At 45.2% G+C, this 14,555-nt stretch overlaps 1 protein-coding gene across 1 annotated transcript in view; it reads left to right on the top strand.

Moving 5' to 3' along the window:
* The first annotated feature begins 206 nt into the window (after positions 1-206).
* Positions 207-14,555, top strand: part of LOC144944312 (semaphorin-3G-like) — a 40,071-nt gene continuing 25,722 nt past the window's right edge. Inside the window, exons 1-3 of the mRNA XM_078872376.1 lie at positions 207-452; positions 6,717-6,880; positions 10,467-10,529. Coding sequence (XP_078728502.1) covers positions 332-452; positions 6,717-6,880; positions 10,467-10,529 — 348 coding nt within the window. The 5' untranslated portion in view covers positions 207-331. The remainder of the gene's footprint in view (positions 453-6,716; positions 6,881-10,466; positions 10,530-14,555) is intronic.

The raw sequence follows: 14,555 nt of genomic DNA, 5'->3' as shown, positions 1-14,555 counted from the left end.
TTGAAAGGAGCGGAGGAGTGGGGTGGAGAAAATAATTGCTGCTTTTAGCCCCCTACACCCACCCCGCCGCTCAATGGGCCGGCACCACCACTGCTCCACCCCCCCCCCTTATCCCCTTTTACTCTCATCCCCTGTGCGGGCGTGGGAAGGGGAGAGTGATGGAGGGGGGTGGGGCGGGGGAAGGTTTCACAATCTTGGGCGAGTGGGCCAGGAAGGAGGCTGCTTTTGGATGAATCAGGCGCCGTAGCCTTCTGGAATGAGACGGGAGTGAGTGGAGCGAGCGAGCGAGTCAGTCGGAGTGAGAGAGTGCGCGTGCCTGTGTGAGAGCGTCATGGGGCGATGGCGTGGACTGTCAGGGCACGGCGCCCTGCTGATGATGAACCTGCTGCTGTGGTCACTCGTGATGAGTGAGACGAGCGGAGACAACCTGCGACTCCGCGTCTCCTACAAAGGTAGGCGCATGCGGCGGTGACAGCGAGCAAGAAGCGGCTGCCGATTCGTGCAAGAAATTGTCTCTTTTTACGATGCGTTTTCGGGTCGCACCACGTGTTGTCCGCCACAATGTCCAACGTTCCGGCTCCGCGTGCCGGGAGCTTCCTCGCAGCAACTGGAGCATAAACGTGGGGCGAAAACGTCGGACATCGTGCCGGACAACCCACGGGTGCAACCCGAAAACAGGAGAGCTGTAAAGCAAAACCGCGAAAACCTACAGAGTAAAACAAAATATTAGCATCATCATCATCGTCGTCGCCTGATAATTATCTCCCAGTTTCAAGGAGCAGCGAGTGGTGCGAAGTGGTCAGCGCACTGCGAAATCAACTCAGGGGCAGGGACTTGAGTTTGATTCCTAGCCCGTGGCTTACGTCAGTAGCTCGCGAGTCTGTGTATGGCATACGTACTGTAACGTCTAAATGTGACCGCATCTCAAAATGGATTTGCATTGTGTGAGCGGACAGGTCTTACACATGCACTGACATCACAGGGCACATTGAGTGCATAGTATTGACGCGTCTAGTAGGATGCATACATTGGCCGTTAGGCATGTGTAACAATGCGTTCGGCGTGCACGTGTAGTGTGCGTTCGGGGTGAAGGCGTGTCACAGGATTTAGCCCGCTGTGTATGAACCCGGTAACCTGAGTTCGATTTCTCGGCCATGGTTAACGTTCGTGGCAGGTGACAACCGGCCCCCCCCTTCCCCGATGTGCAATTGTTTGTATTGCGTATCGATGCAATAAGTGAAGGAGATATGCCAATGTCGATATTTGCGAGCTACAGCGAGAGCACTTCCGAAGACAGATTGTGCAGCTTTGCGATTCTTGCTTTGAAGAAGCATAGACTGTCGTGGTTTTACTATTTTGTTCATAGAGTCAAGCATGGTCCTACAAACCATCACGCGAACTCCGCTTGTCCTCGCAGTGGCTTTTGGCGAGCAATCAAATAAAGACGCCCCACTGAATCGCGCGCGTTCGCATTACGCGTCTGCGGCCGACTGGACCGCTGTTCATTCCGACATTAGGAAGCCACTGGATTGAAAACTAATTTATGTAGAACTGCGTTTTGTATTTAGTTTGTTGCCCCCCCCCCTCACCTCCAGCTAGCACGGTTGGCTACGTACGGTGTGAAAGAAGTACAACATGCATACACTACTTTACCGAAAGAACCAAAGAATATGAATCCCTGCAGTCACGAAATTTTAAAGTCAAAATGTATACACGAGTCCTATCCAGAAATCAATTGACAAAAGAGTTTTTAAAGAATCCACCTCTAACACCAACTTCTAGTGCTGCCTTATTTGTATTCTGGCTAGGTCTGCAACAGGGAGAAGCTTTTTTTTTACAAGCGCCCGTTTGCGACCAGTCCTCGGTTAACTGAAGTGTATCTGGATTTTTTTTCGTAATCAGTATTGAGACACATTTTGCTGTTGAGTTAGGATGTAACAGTGCAGTTGTGATTCATCTCATGCCTTTGTAAAGGGTGCTTCGTATGAGTAGAATCAGCGAGGAGCCCAAATTCATTGTCTCTTTAAATAAAATACAAGGGTGGCGTGGTGCTGCAGTGGTCAGCGCACTGCACTATGGACCCCGCCAACGTAAGTTCGATTCCCGGCCACGGCTGACTTCAATGGCGAGTAACATCTGCTCTATTCTTGGCAACCCCTCTTCACTAACTCGCATTGCACATAATAGTGATGAAACAAACCTCAGAGAGTATAAACAAAATAATCGTTATCATGAACAGTGTTCAAATTAAAAAAAGCGTCTAAAATGTAATACGCATAATCCACAGCCACTTGTCAATCCACTGCTGGATGAAGGCCTCCCCCATCCCGCAACGTTCGTGGGAGTTGTTCGACCATACTTCACCAATTCATTCTAGATTTGAAGCTTTCGTGAATGCAAGGATTCATTCTCTTTGGTTTTTTCGGTAAAGTCACGTAAGTAAAAAAATAAAATAAATGAAAACAACTAAATTAAATCACGACGTTTAGGGCGTAACACATACTTCACCACCCATTTGTTAGTGCGTGTTGGTGAAACATTTTCTGAAGGAAAAATACAGAATGATCTTTGTATAAGTACCCCACTGCTCTGTTATGGCCCCCTGAACTATCATCTCAACGGGTGATTGAACATTGCGGAAGCAACGCCTCTACATCTTACAGATGAGAGCGATAAAACATGGACTAATTGTATTGATGTAGGTGCAAGATGTGTAGAGCATTTAAATAAAAATGTTGCTTTCTCTATTAAAATGTTCACCGTCATTGTATCTATAAATGTGCGTTCACCACGAACACAAGATCCTTATCACACAACTGACGCTTTCACACGGGGATGGTCTTCATCAAGAATGACGAAGCAGGCGGTAGGACAAGCGGACTGCTCGCAGCCTAACAGTTCACGAGTTGGAATCTTGGTCTAGGGGTTGACTCAGAATCTGTGTTCCTCGTGGAGGAATCCGATGAGCTGTAAAGCTCTTTTTTCACACATGTCCATTAGGGGCGGATCAGCAAGTTACAACATCAAACGCCGATAGGAGTGCAAAGTAGAGAAAATGTAAGCAAGTCACGAAAAACATAGGCGGAGTTTGACTTCTATATTTGGGGGGGTGGGGGAGGGGTGTTCGCTTTGTCCCTCACATGAGGAATCGCGGGCGCATATAGGTAATTTATATTTTTTTCAACTTAATTGTAAACAACTGAAACAAAATTTCGATTTAAAGCTTTCGTGACTGCAGGGATTCATCTTCTTGGTTCTTTCGGTAAAGTCACGTAGAAGGGAAATAAAATAAATAAAATTAAACATAATAAAATATAGTATTTTATTATGTTTTATTTTCATTATTTCCCTTCTACGTGACTTTACCGAAAGAACCAAGAAGAACTGAAACTAAATTAATAAAGGTGCCCAGTTTGGTTGGGAGCCGCGTTGCCTCTCCGCCCATGGCAATAAATAAATAAATAAAGACTCCCCCAATCGTCCCTCCAGGGCCGATGAGGACGACTGGCATTTTGTGTGGTGAAGACAACAGCGGTGGTTGTCCTTCGAGTGGACTCGCCCCCAGGCATAGGAATGTCCACCACTGGCTCAGGACTATATGCAGGAGAGATGTGAGCACTGTCTCGTTGCTCATTCGAGCAGAAAATCGCTCTGACTTTTTGAATCGTGGACTTGAGCGTGGTGAGGTATTGTGTACTCTTAGTTCTTTCGGTACAGTCACGTAGGTAAAAAATGAAATTAAAATTAATAAAAATAAAACAATACAAATCACGACGTTTCGGAGGCAACAGAAGTCTCCGTCATCAGGTGGGACCATCACTTTATGCAGCAAATCTGGCTGTGACGGTCCCACCTGATGACGGAGAATTGTGTTGCCTCCGAAACGTCGTGATTTTTATTGTTTTATTTGTATTAATTTTAATTTCATTTTTTACCTACGTGACTTTACCGAAAGAACTAAGAGTATGAATCCTTGCAGTCACGAAAGCTTCAAATCTAGAGGTATTGTGTGTTTTTTCTCCTTCAAGAGCCCACGTCTCGGTTTGTTCTGTGCCAGACTGGACGAGTTCACACACACATCTATATAAACATCTCGACGCTGTCACGATGACTTCTTTTCTGTACGCGGCCAAGCATGCAACTCTGCGCTAAAGCGACTGGCTGCTCTTAGTGGAAGTGAACGCGTGTGCCAGTTGTTTTATCCTGGCAGGTATTTTCACAGGCCATCACAACCTTTGCTAGCGTGTCGTGGTGTTTCTAGACGAGAGATTTCTGCTTTTAGGAAAGGTCTGTTTTTTTCCGCTCGTTTAGAGTTTTTTTTATGAATTTCAAAACGGCAACGTTCACATATCAAGTACTGCCCTACAAGATGGAAATATATATGTATGTATGTAATAGGTGACACCCCAGGAAATGGCCTTTCTTCATAGCTATGAAAAAGAGAAAATAATATTTGTTCTATTACGGTAGTGTTATAGATGGATGTGTTGGCTTTTTTGCGTGCTTGCGCACAACGCGCTAAACGCAGTATTACAATTGCGTTTGTGTTAATTCTTCACAAAGGCTCGCAGTAATTTTACGGCTTCTTTTTGTACATTAAAATACGCGTGGCCACTGATTTTACTGACATAGTATGCATACAGTAGATTAGGATTACATACTTAAAATAAAAATAATACTTTCCTACTATTGGAAATATTATGGAGATTCCAGTATCAATTGTTTTCCCCACAGTGATATGTGAAGTGTGCTATTGGCAGTGTGGCGTAAGACGACATCTTAATTTGGAACTCTTGCAGCTAGCGGTGCACTACCATGCACCTTGTGTCAGAAAATGCCTCGGAAGACGACGTGAGAGAGACTACTTCATAAGTCACTTTGATGATACGTGGCTTTATCCACGCGACAGATGCCCTTAAATACGTGGCGACATTTAAAACACATTCCTGCGGAGGGAGCTGGTAGGAACATTGGGTTGCTCGGTCAATGGCCAGGGTCAACGGCGGCGTGGTGTATTCCGCAAATATGCCCGACTGTGAGGGCGGGCACAAGCCGGCGTGAGTAGGTTAAACGTTGAGTTTTATAAGGGCACCACAGGGTGACCAGCCCATCCCCACCCAGCCCCACCCTCCCCACCCAGCCCCTCCCCTCCCTCCCCACCCAGCCCCTCCCCACCCTCCCCTCCCCACCCAGCCCCTCCCTGCACGACGGACGGACGGACACAATAATCCCCTGTGGGGTGGTGTAACCAGGAGGTTCCTACTAGTAAAAATTTGTTCACATTTTACTCTGTGGCCAGGTGTCTCAGCGGTAGAGCGAGCCTGGTTGGGTGATGACTCAGACGACCAACCCTCTGTGGTCGATAAAACTAGTACCACTTTGTGTGAAGCTCAACAGTGGTTGTCCCACGGATGGACTCGCCCTCGACAACAAGACTGAGAAGTTTTCACCTCGAACTCCGCGCTGTGAACGGGAGATAACCAGTTTAACACGTAGTAGGCATTTGCGACCAATATTATCCAAAAGCGAGGGTTTTCTGGGTTAGATGGTGTCAATATAAACGAGTGGAACACTTTGCTGACGTGAGAAACCTTACTATTTAGCTGTGTCCGGCGGCGGTGGCGGGCTTAACGACACCTTTATATTTACGTGATCTAACCCAAAAAAAACCTCTATTACGGGGGAGATAATCAGCAATGTCTCATCGCCCGTCGAGCAGGAAATCACTTTAAAACATTTTTTATAGATTTATACACTTTATATTTTTGTATACATTACGTAACCAATTCCTCTTCAGTCGCCTCTTTTTGTCGTTGTTTCGCCACCGACCGGGGCACGTCTGTTGCCGTTCTCGCTGCACCACCTCGTCTGCTGCTCTCTGCCTCTTATCCCGTGATCTGTTTCCACTCCTGTGGGTCGTGCTTTGATGTCGCTCTGCCCAGCTGACGCGCATGTTGAGCCTTCTCCTAACCAGCCAGCCCCCACCCCCCTTCCCCAGCACCGTGCTCGGTAGCCTGTCGCCGCTTGTCCTTTATGGACACCCATAAAACACGCCAAACCCATTAACCTTCCTAAGCTTTCACTGGGGGCAAAGTGGCCATGTGTCTAACCAAGGCTTAGCTCCAGTGCTTCGTTTGAACCAAAATAGACCGCAACGCGATTCCGGGAATTATTTTGGCGCAAACGCATCAATCTCACCTCGTTTTGTTTATCCAATCATATATACAAACCTGTTTGTAGGAGTATAGGAATATGCATGGGACAATAATATCGGATGGTTATGTATATGCATCACTTGTAAGCTAGTGGCAGTGCCTCATGCTGACAATCCCTGCTCTAAGCCAGCCTTGTAGCGTTCCAAAAAATACGAGGTGAGAAATAATGCCCAGGTTAGCTCCAAGGCAAACCCGCCATGTGAGTGTCAATAATAATATTAATCATGAACAATGATTCGGTTTTTTTTCGAATTCAGCGCCCTTCATGCCGGGATATCTCGCGCCAAGCGACTCACATCGCATCTCTTCTCAAACATTCGAAGGGCAACCCCTCCCAGGAGCAGGTCATCTCCGTGCGGGCACAATGTGACTCATTGCACGGCCCACCAGAACGCACTCGCGTGGTGGATTGGGTGGGGTGGATGGGGGGGCGATGATTGCCGCGTGTCACCCCGATGGACGAGAACTCGACGTGGTCCTCACGCTGCGCTCGGGTGACAGAAGCGAGGCTGTCGGGCCGCGTGGCCTCGTTCCGGGGACACGGCGCCTCCGGCCTGGACCTGAGCACCGCGCTGCTGGACGAGTACCACGAGCGGCTGTTCGTCGGCGCGCGAGACCGCGTCTACTCGCTGGCGCTGGACGGCACGCACAGCGACTACCGAGAGGCACGTGCCCCGCAGCCACTCGCTACGCCTACCAACAATCTCCCCCCCCCCCCCCCCGTGGAGGGTTATCGCTGAGCAGGATTGGCGATAACGAATTTTTATTTTATTTTACCAGGTCAGGCCCACTGAGCTGTGTAGCTCGTTTTCTGAAGCGACCTGGCCACAAATGATCGCTCGACGAAGTGGCTCATCACGTGGTAATGTATAGCAGCCAAATACTCCAAACGCGTGTTTCTAAATGTGAAGGCCAAAAAAATCCACGCGACTACGGTGAGAAAATGCAAACTACAAATATTCAGGTGTCAGGGTCGGGATCGAACCCAGGGACCTCCTGCATACCAGGCGAGGTAGTTAACATCTCGCCACTGTGACACCCTGAGCAGGTTTGATCCTGGGTGGTAAACGCACAAGAGACGACCACCAGCACCGAGTTGCACCGATGGGGCCTGCGAGGTGGCCAGGGGATGACAGTTTCACTCCACTCGTATGTGTGTGGTTTCTCCGCTTTCCTTCCACGTTATTAATGGTAGTGGCCAAATGTCTCAATGTGACACCCTTGATTATTACTGTGGTGCAGCGGTGATTCGACACGGTGTCGGCATTGTTCTGTTCCCCTTACGTTGTCAACAACGTGTGATTTAATAATTGTGCATTACAAGTAACGTAATGCGATTTCATATAATTATAGTGTGTTCACATGTTAAGATGAACAACCTGATAGAAATCGTGCTGGCTCACACGTGAAAGATTCACACCATGAGAGCGTTTATTTTTAGCTGTTACTCCTTCAGAGGGTGAATGTGCATCTCCATCAGGATAAAACTACGTCACGGATTGCGTGACATTTCAAGAAATTTTCTTTTCATCAGTTGTCTGGAAGATAATCCACATGATACGATTAAGTTGTTTGATTATGTAAACTAAACGCAATCGTATGTAACCGTAATATTAACTTACCTAATATTAACAACTCAGTAACATGTTAAATTACTCAATTGGGTTTACACATAGCAATCATCGTCCCCCCCCCCCCCTGCTGGCTGACTAATGCCCACTTGCAGGCCAATTGCTGAGTCTCCTAGTGCCACACAGAGATAGCTGCCACTGGGGGTGCCCTTTGAAATGTTTGCAATGATAATGTGATGTGAGCCGCGTGTATAGCACTCTAAGGCACTCTGGAATAATAGGTGCTCTGTCAAAAATAAATTACGAGTATTAAGATAGGGACAACAGGACATTGCCAAAAGCTTGGAGGCCACAGTAGCCCAGAGAAAGTTAAAACCCAAAAGTCAGGGTGGCTTCCAGTTTCAACGCGTGAGGGCGTGGAACTCATCTCCTGCCTACAACCCTGATAAAATGGTGGAAACGCCACGTTCATATGGCAGGACCACGTCTTTCCACTCACGCACCTCAACAAATGGGAAGCAAAGCGACCTTGGAGGTCGGGTGTCGACTGTGCAACTCCTGTGGGATCCGGCAGAAGGAAGGAAGTGATTGCGAGGTGTGGTAGCATCAAGGGCAAATGACGTGTGCTAAATATCCAGGTTTTCCTGAGTACATCAATCACACTATAATTACCTGAATTTGAGTGCTTCCAAAGCCACTCAGAAAATCTGCCTCTGAAAGTGGCGGGGGCAGGTAGGGGTGACTGCTATTACAATCACCACGGCTGGGGCAACAACTTTAGGAATGCACATGTAAGGATTTCATTTCAGAAACAGATTTCGCCCTGACTCCTAATCTACAAAGACAATCGCCGGGTTTACAGGTAGTTTGAAATATTTATTTCCAGGAACACAAATCACATTCACTTCTGTTTATGTTGTTTTAAATGCATCATGAATGTATTTTGTAAAACGAACCAAAAATATTATAAAGGTGTAAATAATTATCATTGTCTAAGGTTTTCAAGGTGTATGCTTTTCTTACAGGCATGTAATTGATTTTATGGGAGAGTTTTTACTCAAATAAACCATACTTGTAAAAAGCTAACAAATATAATTGGAACCCAGTGATTGGCAGGTTTGGTTACAATGATGCAAGACTGTAAGCCAGCGATGGCGAGGTGGGATTAGTGGATCAGGTTAGAGATTAAGGCCTCACTTGAGAGACACCCACCTGCCTGGGCAATAATCTAAAACTGGCAAACTTCCCAAAGTAGAAACCTTTTTTCAAAAGATTTGGGACTCATTTAAAGCTTTTCATGATTAACAAATTATTATTGCTATTATTGGGAAGCGGTGGTGCAGTGGTTGAGTGTACTGTGCTATGATTTTGACAACCTGAGTTCAATTCCCAGCCACAGCAAACTTCATTGGCAAGTGGATATCTTGACCAGTCCAGGCCTCCGCTTTACGAGAATGGGAAAATGACCCCCCCTTACTGACAGAGTGCAGGAAAGACTCATTGATCCAACGGTGGGGGGTGTCAAAGGACCATACATTACTTTTATTTTGTTATCTATTATACAACGATTTGCAAAAAGCAACGCACAAATGTTATTGTTTGGCACTGCACATCCAATGAACACGTGGATGGAAACTGTGTTTGCGCAGTGTTAGATGCGTATAAACATCAGTGCAATTCTAAATCATTCTGAATGTTAACAAAAAAGCCAGACAATTTGGCAGCCTTGGACGTACGTTATAAATACCCCCAAACAGTTTATTTCTGGGCAGTATATTTAGGCTTGTGACCCGTTTCCCACATGAGGGCAGCTGTGGTCCTGTTGGTCTGTTCCTGGCCACCCGAAGGTGTCCCGTTCTGGACACTTCCTGTTTGACTTCGCTATTGTTCCTATGACTGTGGGAAGAGGCCGCCTTGCAAGTTTACCACCACAACATTTGCCATTGTTTTCTTTTTTTTTGTATAACAGAAGAAAATACACGAATAACAATAATTATAACGGAGTGGCAGCCAAAAAATGTAATGCGTCCGAGGGTACGTTCTGAGTCGATGGAGCAATGAAATTAGTTCGTGTGTAAGTGCTTGATAGATGAACTATTAACATTGCAGGATCATGAGGAATGGTGGCGGATTGGGGAGTTGTTCATCCAGCTGGGGGATTGATTGACCATGGCTAATGATGATAGAAAAAAAAACTCCTGAAAGAATGCATCGTTCTAACAAAGTTGACCAGAATTACAGAAGATGCATTGTTATTGTTTGCTAATTGTGTAATTCTGTTGTGGTGCACATTAGATGCGTTACATGTTACCACTAACAGTAACAGATTGAATGCATATACGTTCATGAAATGGTAACTGAATTTCCCAATACATTTTCAAAGGGGGAAAAAAAACATTCAAAGCCTTTATATGCCTCGATGCATATGGCACATTTGGGACACATGCGCTAACAAAATAAGTTAAAGCAAACATTAATGTGTGCCGCGTATAACTTTTAAATATAGCCACTGAAAGCTCGTTTAAACATCTGTTGAGAGCCGCATAATGCAATGCAGCTTTAAAGCAAAACAATCTTCAACTCCTCGTTTGTGTTTAAGTTGACGTCCTTGGAAAGTACAATAAATATATGTTGTTTGAGACCGTGTCTTGTTGTGTCGGCGCTCGTAAAACTGTTACAGATTTCATGGCCCTGCACTGGCGAGCAGAGAGAAGACTGCGAGCTGAAGGGGAAAGACGTGCACGTGAGTGGCCGGGAAAGGCAACTCGCACACGCGCGGTCGGCATTGCCAGTAGCTGGTTGTTATTAAAGGGGGCAGAGGGTAAATTGGGCAGGAAAACAAGAGAAATATCGCTTCCTCCAATTACTCCGTATGGGGTTACACATGTTCACGGTAAGTGTAGCAATTTGTGCGTAGGTTAAAGTGAAAGTGGCTGTCCGTTGTTCTAGTGGACATCGAAATGCAAATCCAGAGTGCTGTATAATAATAATGATGATGATGAAATTTAGATATGGGGTGGCTCAGTGGTTGTAACACTATGAACCCGCCAATATTGGCTGGGCTCCCTACCATAACCAAGATCAGTTGTAAGTGAAATCTGAAATGGTCCCGCACATCCTTCTAGCGTAACGAACCTACACTGACTAGCACAGTGACCTACGGTCAAACAAATCCATGACTAACATGGAATGGGGAGGCATTCATCCATCCGTGGAGTAACAAAGGGCTGAAAATAATATAAAAATGTATACATAGTAATAGTATGATCGTTATATGTTGTGAACTTGTCAATAAGAGGAAAGTAACAAGATGTTTATAGTGGCAGTTCATGGAATGTACCATTGATTCATCGATGTGCACGCCCATGCTGCGCAGTGATATGTGCATGGAATTTCGTGCGTAAGAATTTATGTTTTCCCATTGATACGCTTGATGTAATTGGTTAACATAACCCAGGCAGCCACTAAATATTCTCTCTTTCACGTTAATGTAGTTTTTTTATTGATATATACATCGGATCATGACCCTGGTCACAATAATTCATTAAATCACCAGGGGGATAGAGGGTGAACCATTCCACGGGTAGTGATTTGATTACCTAACGCTCATTAGATCTTGCACACAATAGGGCAACACACACACACACACGTGTTTTGTGGTTTCTAATGACCTGCTATGTGCTCATAAAATAGCCAGCTTCAGGTGTTGTCTCTTGGGGTCACTGTGAATTTGGGCCCAACAGAGATGACCATTCATTACCTGGCTTTAAAGCCTGGCTCTGGTGCTTTGGGCATTTGCAGATGGCTCTTCTGGGCCTCAAAAAGAGTCCAGGAATCGGCGCGGCCGGCAGCGTTGGAAACCATCAGTTCCAGTTGAAATGTGCGCGCAGAAAATCTGTGGAATTCACAACTGCTACTACCTTTCAGTGCCTTGCCAGTGCACAGGCGCACCAGTGGACATAACACAGCCCAAATGCAAGAAAATTGTCCATGGTGCTGGGTTAAATTTGGAAGTTATTTCGTTATTTATTGATTTTAAACTGTAAATGCCGCATTTTACACTTCGTATCGCCCGTTAGGAGGAAAACCCTTCCCTTGGTGTGTGGGAAAAACATATTTGTTGCACGCACGTGAGACGACCATTGTTGAAAAACTTACGAGGGATCTTTAACGTTCCCAAGGATTTCGATTTAAAGCTTTCGTAACTGCAGGGTAAAGTCACGTAGAAGAGAAATAATTAAATAATAATATTCTTCTTCTTGGTTCTTTCGGTAAAGTCACGTAGAAGGGAAATAATGAAATAATAAAATAAAACATCATAAAATAATTCTCACGACGTTTCGGCCACAACGCAAGCGGCGTTTGCGTTGTTGTCGAAACGTCGTGATAATTATTTTATTATGTTTTATTTTAATAAAAAATAAAACATATTAAAATATTTATTTTATTATGTTTTATTTTTTTTATTTTATTATTTCCCTTCTACGTGACTTTACCGAAAGAACCAAGAAGATTAATCCCTACAGTCACGAAAACTTTTAATCGAAAAATAATATTATTATTTCCCTTCTACGTGACTTTACCGAAAGAACCAAGAAGATGTTCCCAAAGATGTATTCGTCAAGGTCACCTTCGCTCTCGCAAGCAGCAGCAGCTTCAGACCACAGTCGTCGACGCTCCGTTGCAGTAAAATGTGGATGTAGAAAACATCAAAGTGAGGCGGCAAATCTAAACACCGTAGGGGGGGGAATTCCTGGCGAATTCGCTATCAACAGAAGGGGGCTTATGTTTAGGCAGAGGTTGGCTTTGTGTCGTCGCCCCCCCCCCCCCCCCCCTTAGCGGTGTACAACTTTGGTTGTTGAGAATGTGTGTTTGAAGACCTTTGCTAAGTCTGCTAAGCCCGTGAGCGTCCCGCCATATCAAACGGCGAATGCGTGTGCCACGGTGTTTTTTCTTCTTCTGAGTATAATCGCACGGGCTGGTTTACATTTCTGCCTCTCGTATTTGGGACAAAATATCAACCATTTCGCGCAACCTGCCCGCGCGAGTGGGGTTTGCGCACGCCACGCACACCGCACCGCGAGAAGGGGGTGGTCCTTTTCCCAAAGTCTATCTTTGAGCGTGTTTTCTTTGGCTTTTCAGAGAAGATACATACCGAAAGTTCATATTGGCCGGACTGGGTGGTCTAAAGGCCTCGTGTAATTTGCCTCAAAACCCAAGTTTAACAAGTTCAAGCCTCAAAAATCTTAGCCCCCCCCCGATGATACATTACCAGAACTGGATTTTAAAAAAATCTCACTGAACGCTTGGTTACAGCTTGCAGGTTTAGTTGGGGAATCGCTTTTCTCCGAGGCTGAAGTTCTACAGTTCAGGTCCTCATGAGGCTACTAATAATATGCTGCGTTTAAGCGTGCTGTTCCCGCAAAGGATGTTAACGCAGCTGTTCAACCACAGCTGTAAAAGGCCCCATGACGGTCTTCATAAGATCCGCGCATCTTTGCCGATGGCCACCTGCAAAGATTTGTTCCAGAATGATTTTGTCTTCTGTGTTAAAATGTTTCCTAAAGCAGAGTAGTGGAATGGCTCTGATTAGTCATATTCAGACCATATGAAGTCAACTTTGATTCTGGCTCAGCAGTTTGATTAAGTAAAAATAAAAATACATTTTCTTGACAAATTTACATTGAGTCACAGAGATGGAAGAAATTAGATTGTTTTCACTGGCTGACTTTTATTCTGGAAACATTTTCTTCCCCTATTTTCCTATTTGACTAACTATTTTTTTTACTTAATGTAAAATATGAAGGCTGATGGTTTGGTTTCTTCTGGATTATCAAATTTTTAAAATGTATAAATATTTATTGGTGTAAACTCTCCAGCTCCCTTAAGTAATGTAGTAAGCACTCTTGATATACATATATGTATATATATACTCTATATGCATCTGGGGGTGATCGTCTAGTTTCTCGTGTTCAAATCCTGGCCATGGCTAATATTTGTGATTATCTGAACTGGTTTTGGTCCTCCCCTAGGTCAACTCAGCCTTAAACGAGAACTCGGTCCAGTATATAAGCATCACAACTGGGGAGACAAAGGCTGGCCATGCCACTCCCTCGTGTGCCGTGCTGCCCTTCATAGGCGCTCGCTTCGAACACTCGCCCCCAAAATCCTTTTCAGACTATACGGGGTGCTTTGTCTGTGTTGTGTCGATGCACGTGTGCATCCGTGTTCACATTATTAATTTGTGCTCACAAAGAGCACTTACCCTTACGGACTGACGTTGCTTGCAGTGCCGGATTATCCTCGTAGCACAAGTAGCTACTACACGTGTAGTAGCTACACGTGTAGTAGCTACACGTGTAGTAGCTACACGTGTAGTAGCTACACGTGTAGTAGCTACACGTGTAGTAGCTACACGTGTAGTAGCTACACGTGTAGTAGCTACACGTGTAGTAGCTACACGTGTAGTAGCTACACGTGTAGTAGCTACACGTGTTGCTACGGGCCCCGCACTTTCAAGGGCCCCTTGTAAAATGCTTTCGAGCTATCAATTCCGGTTCAGTGATTCTGCACTTGCTCTATTACTATAGTACTATACCACCTTCAACTTTTATGAACGACTGGGTGTTTCAGGTTAGCGATTTGTCATATTATGTATAGCAAATGAAAAAATACAATTACTTTACCATGCAAGTAAACTAATTGTGTTTAAATATTTTTGTGTTTATTTATTTATTTAGGGCCCCTTAATAGCATATGCTACAGGCCC

The sequence above is a fragment of the Lampetra fluviatilis genome, chromosome 34, assembly GCF_964198595.1.
Source record: "Lampetra fluviatilis chromosome 34, kcLamFluv1.1, whole genome shotgun sequence".
NCBI lineage: Eukaryota > Metazoa > Chordata > Hyperoartia > Petromyzontiformes > Petromyzontidae > Lampetra > Lampetra fluviatilis.
Note: the sequence above shows the minus strand (reverse complement) of the source record. Positions and strands in the feature narration are given on the sequence as shown.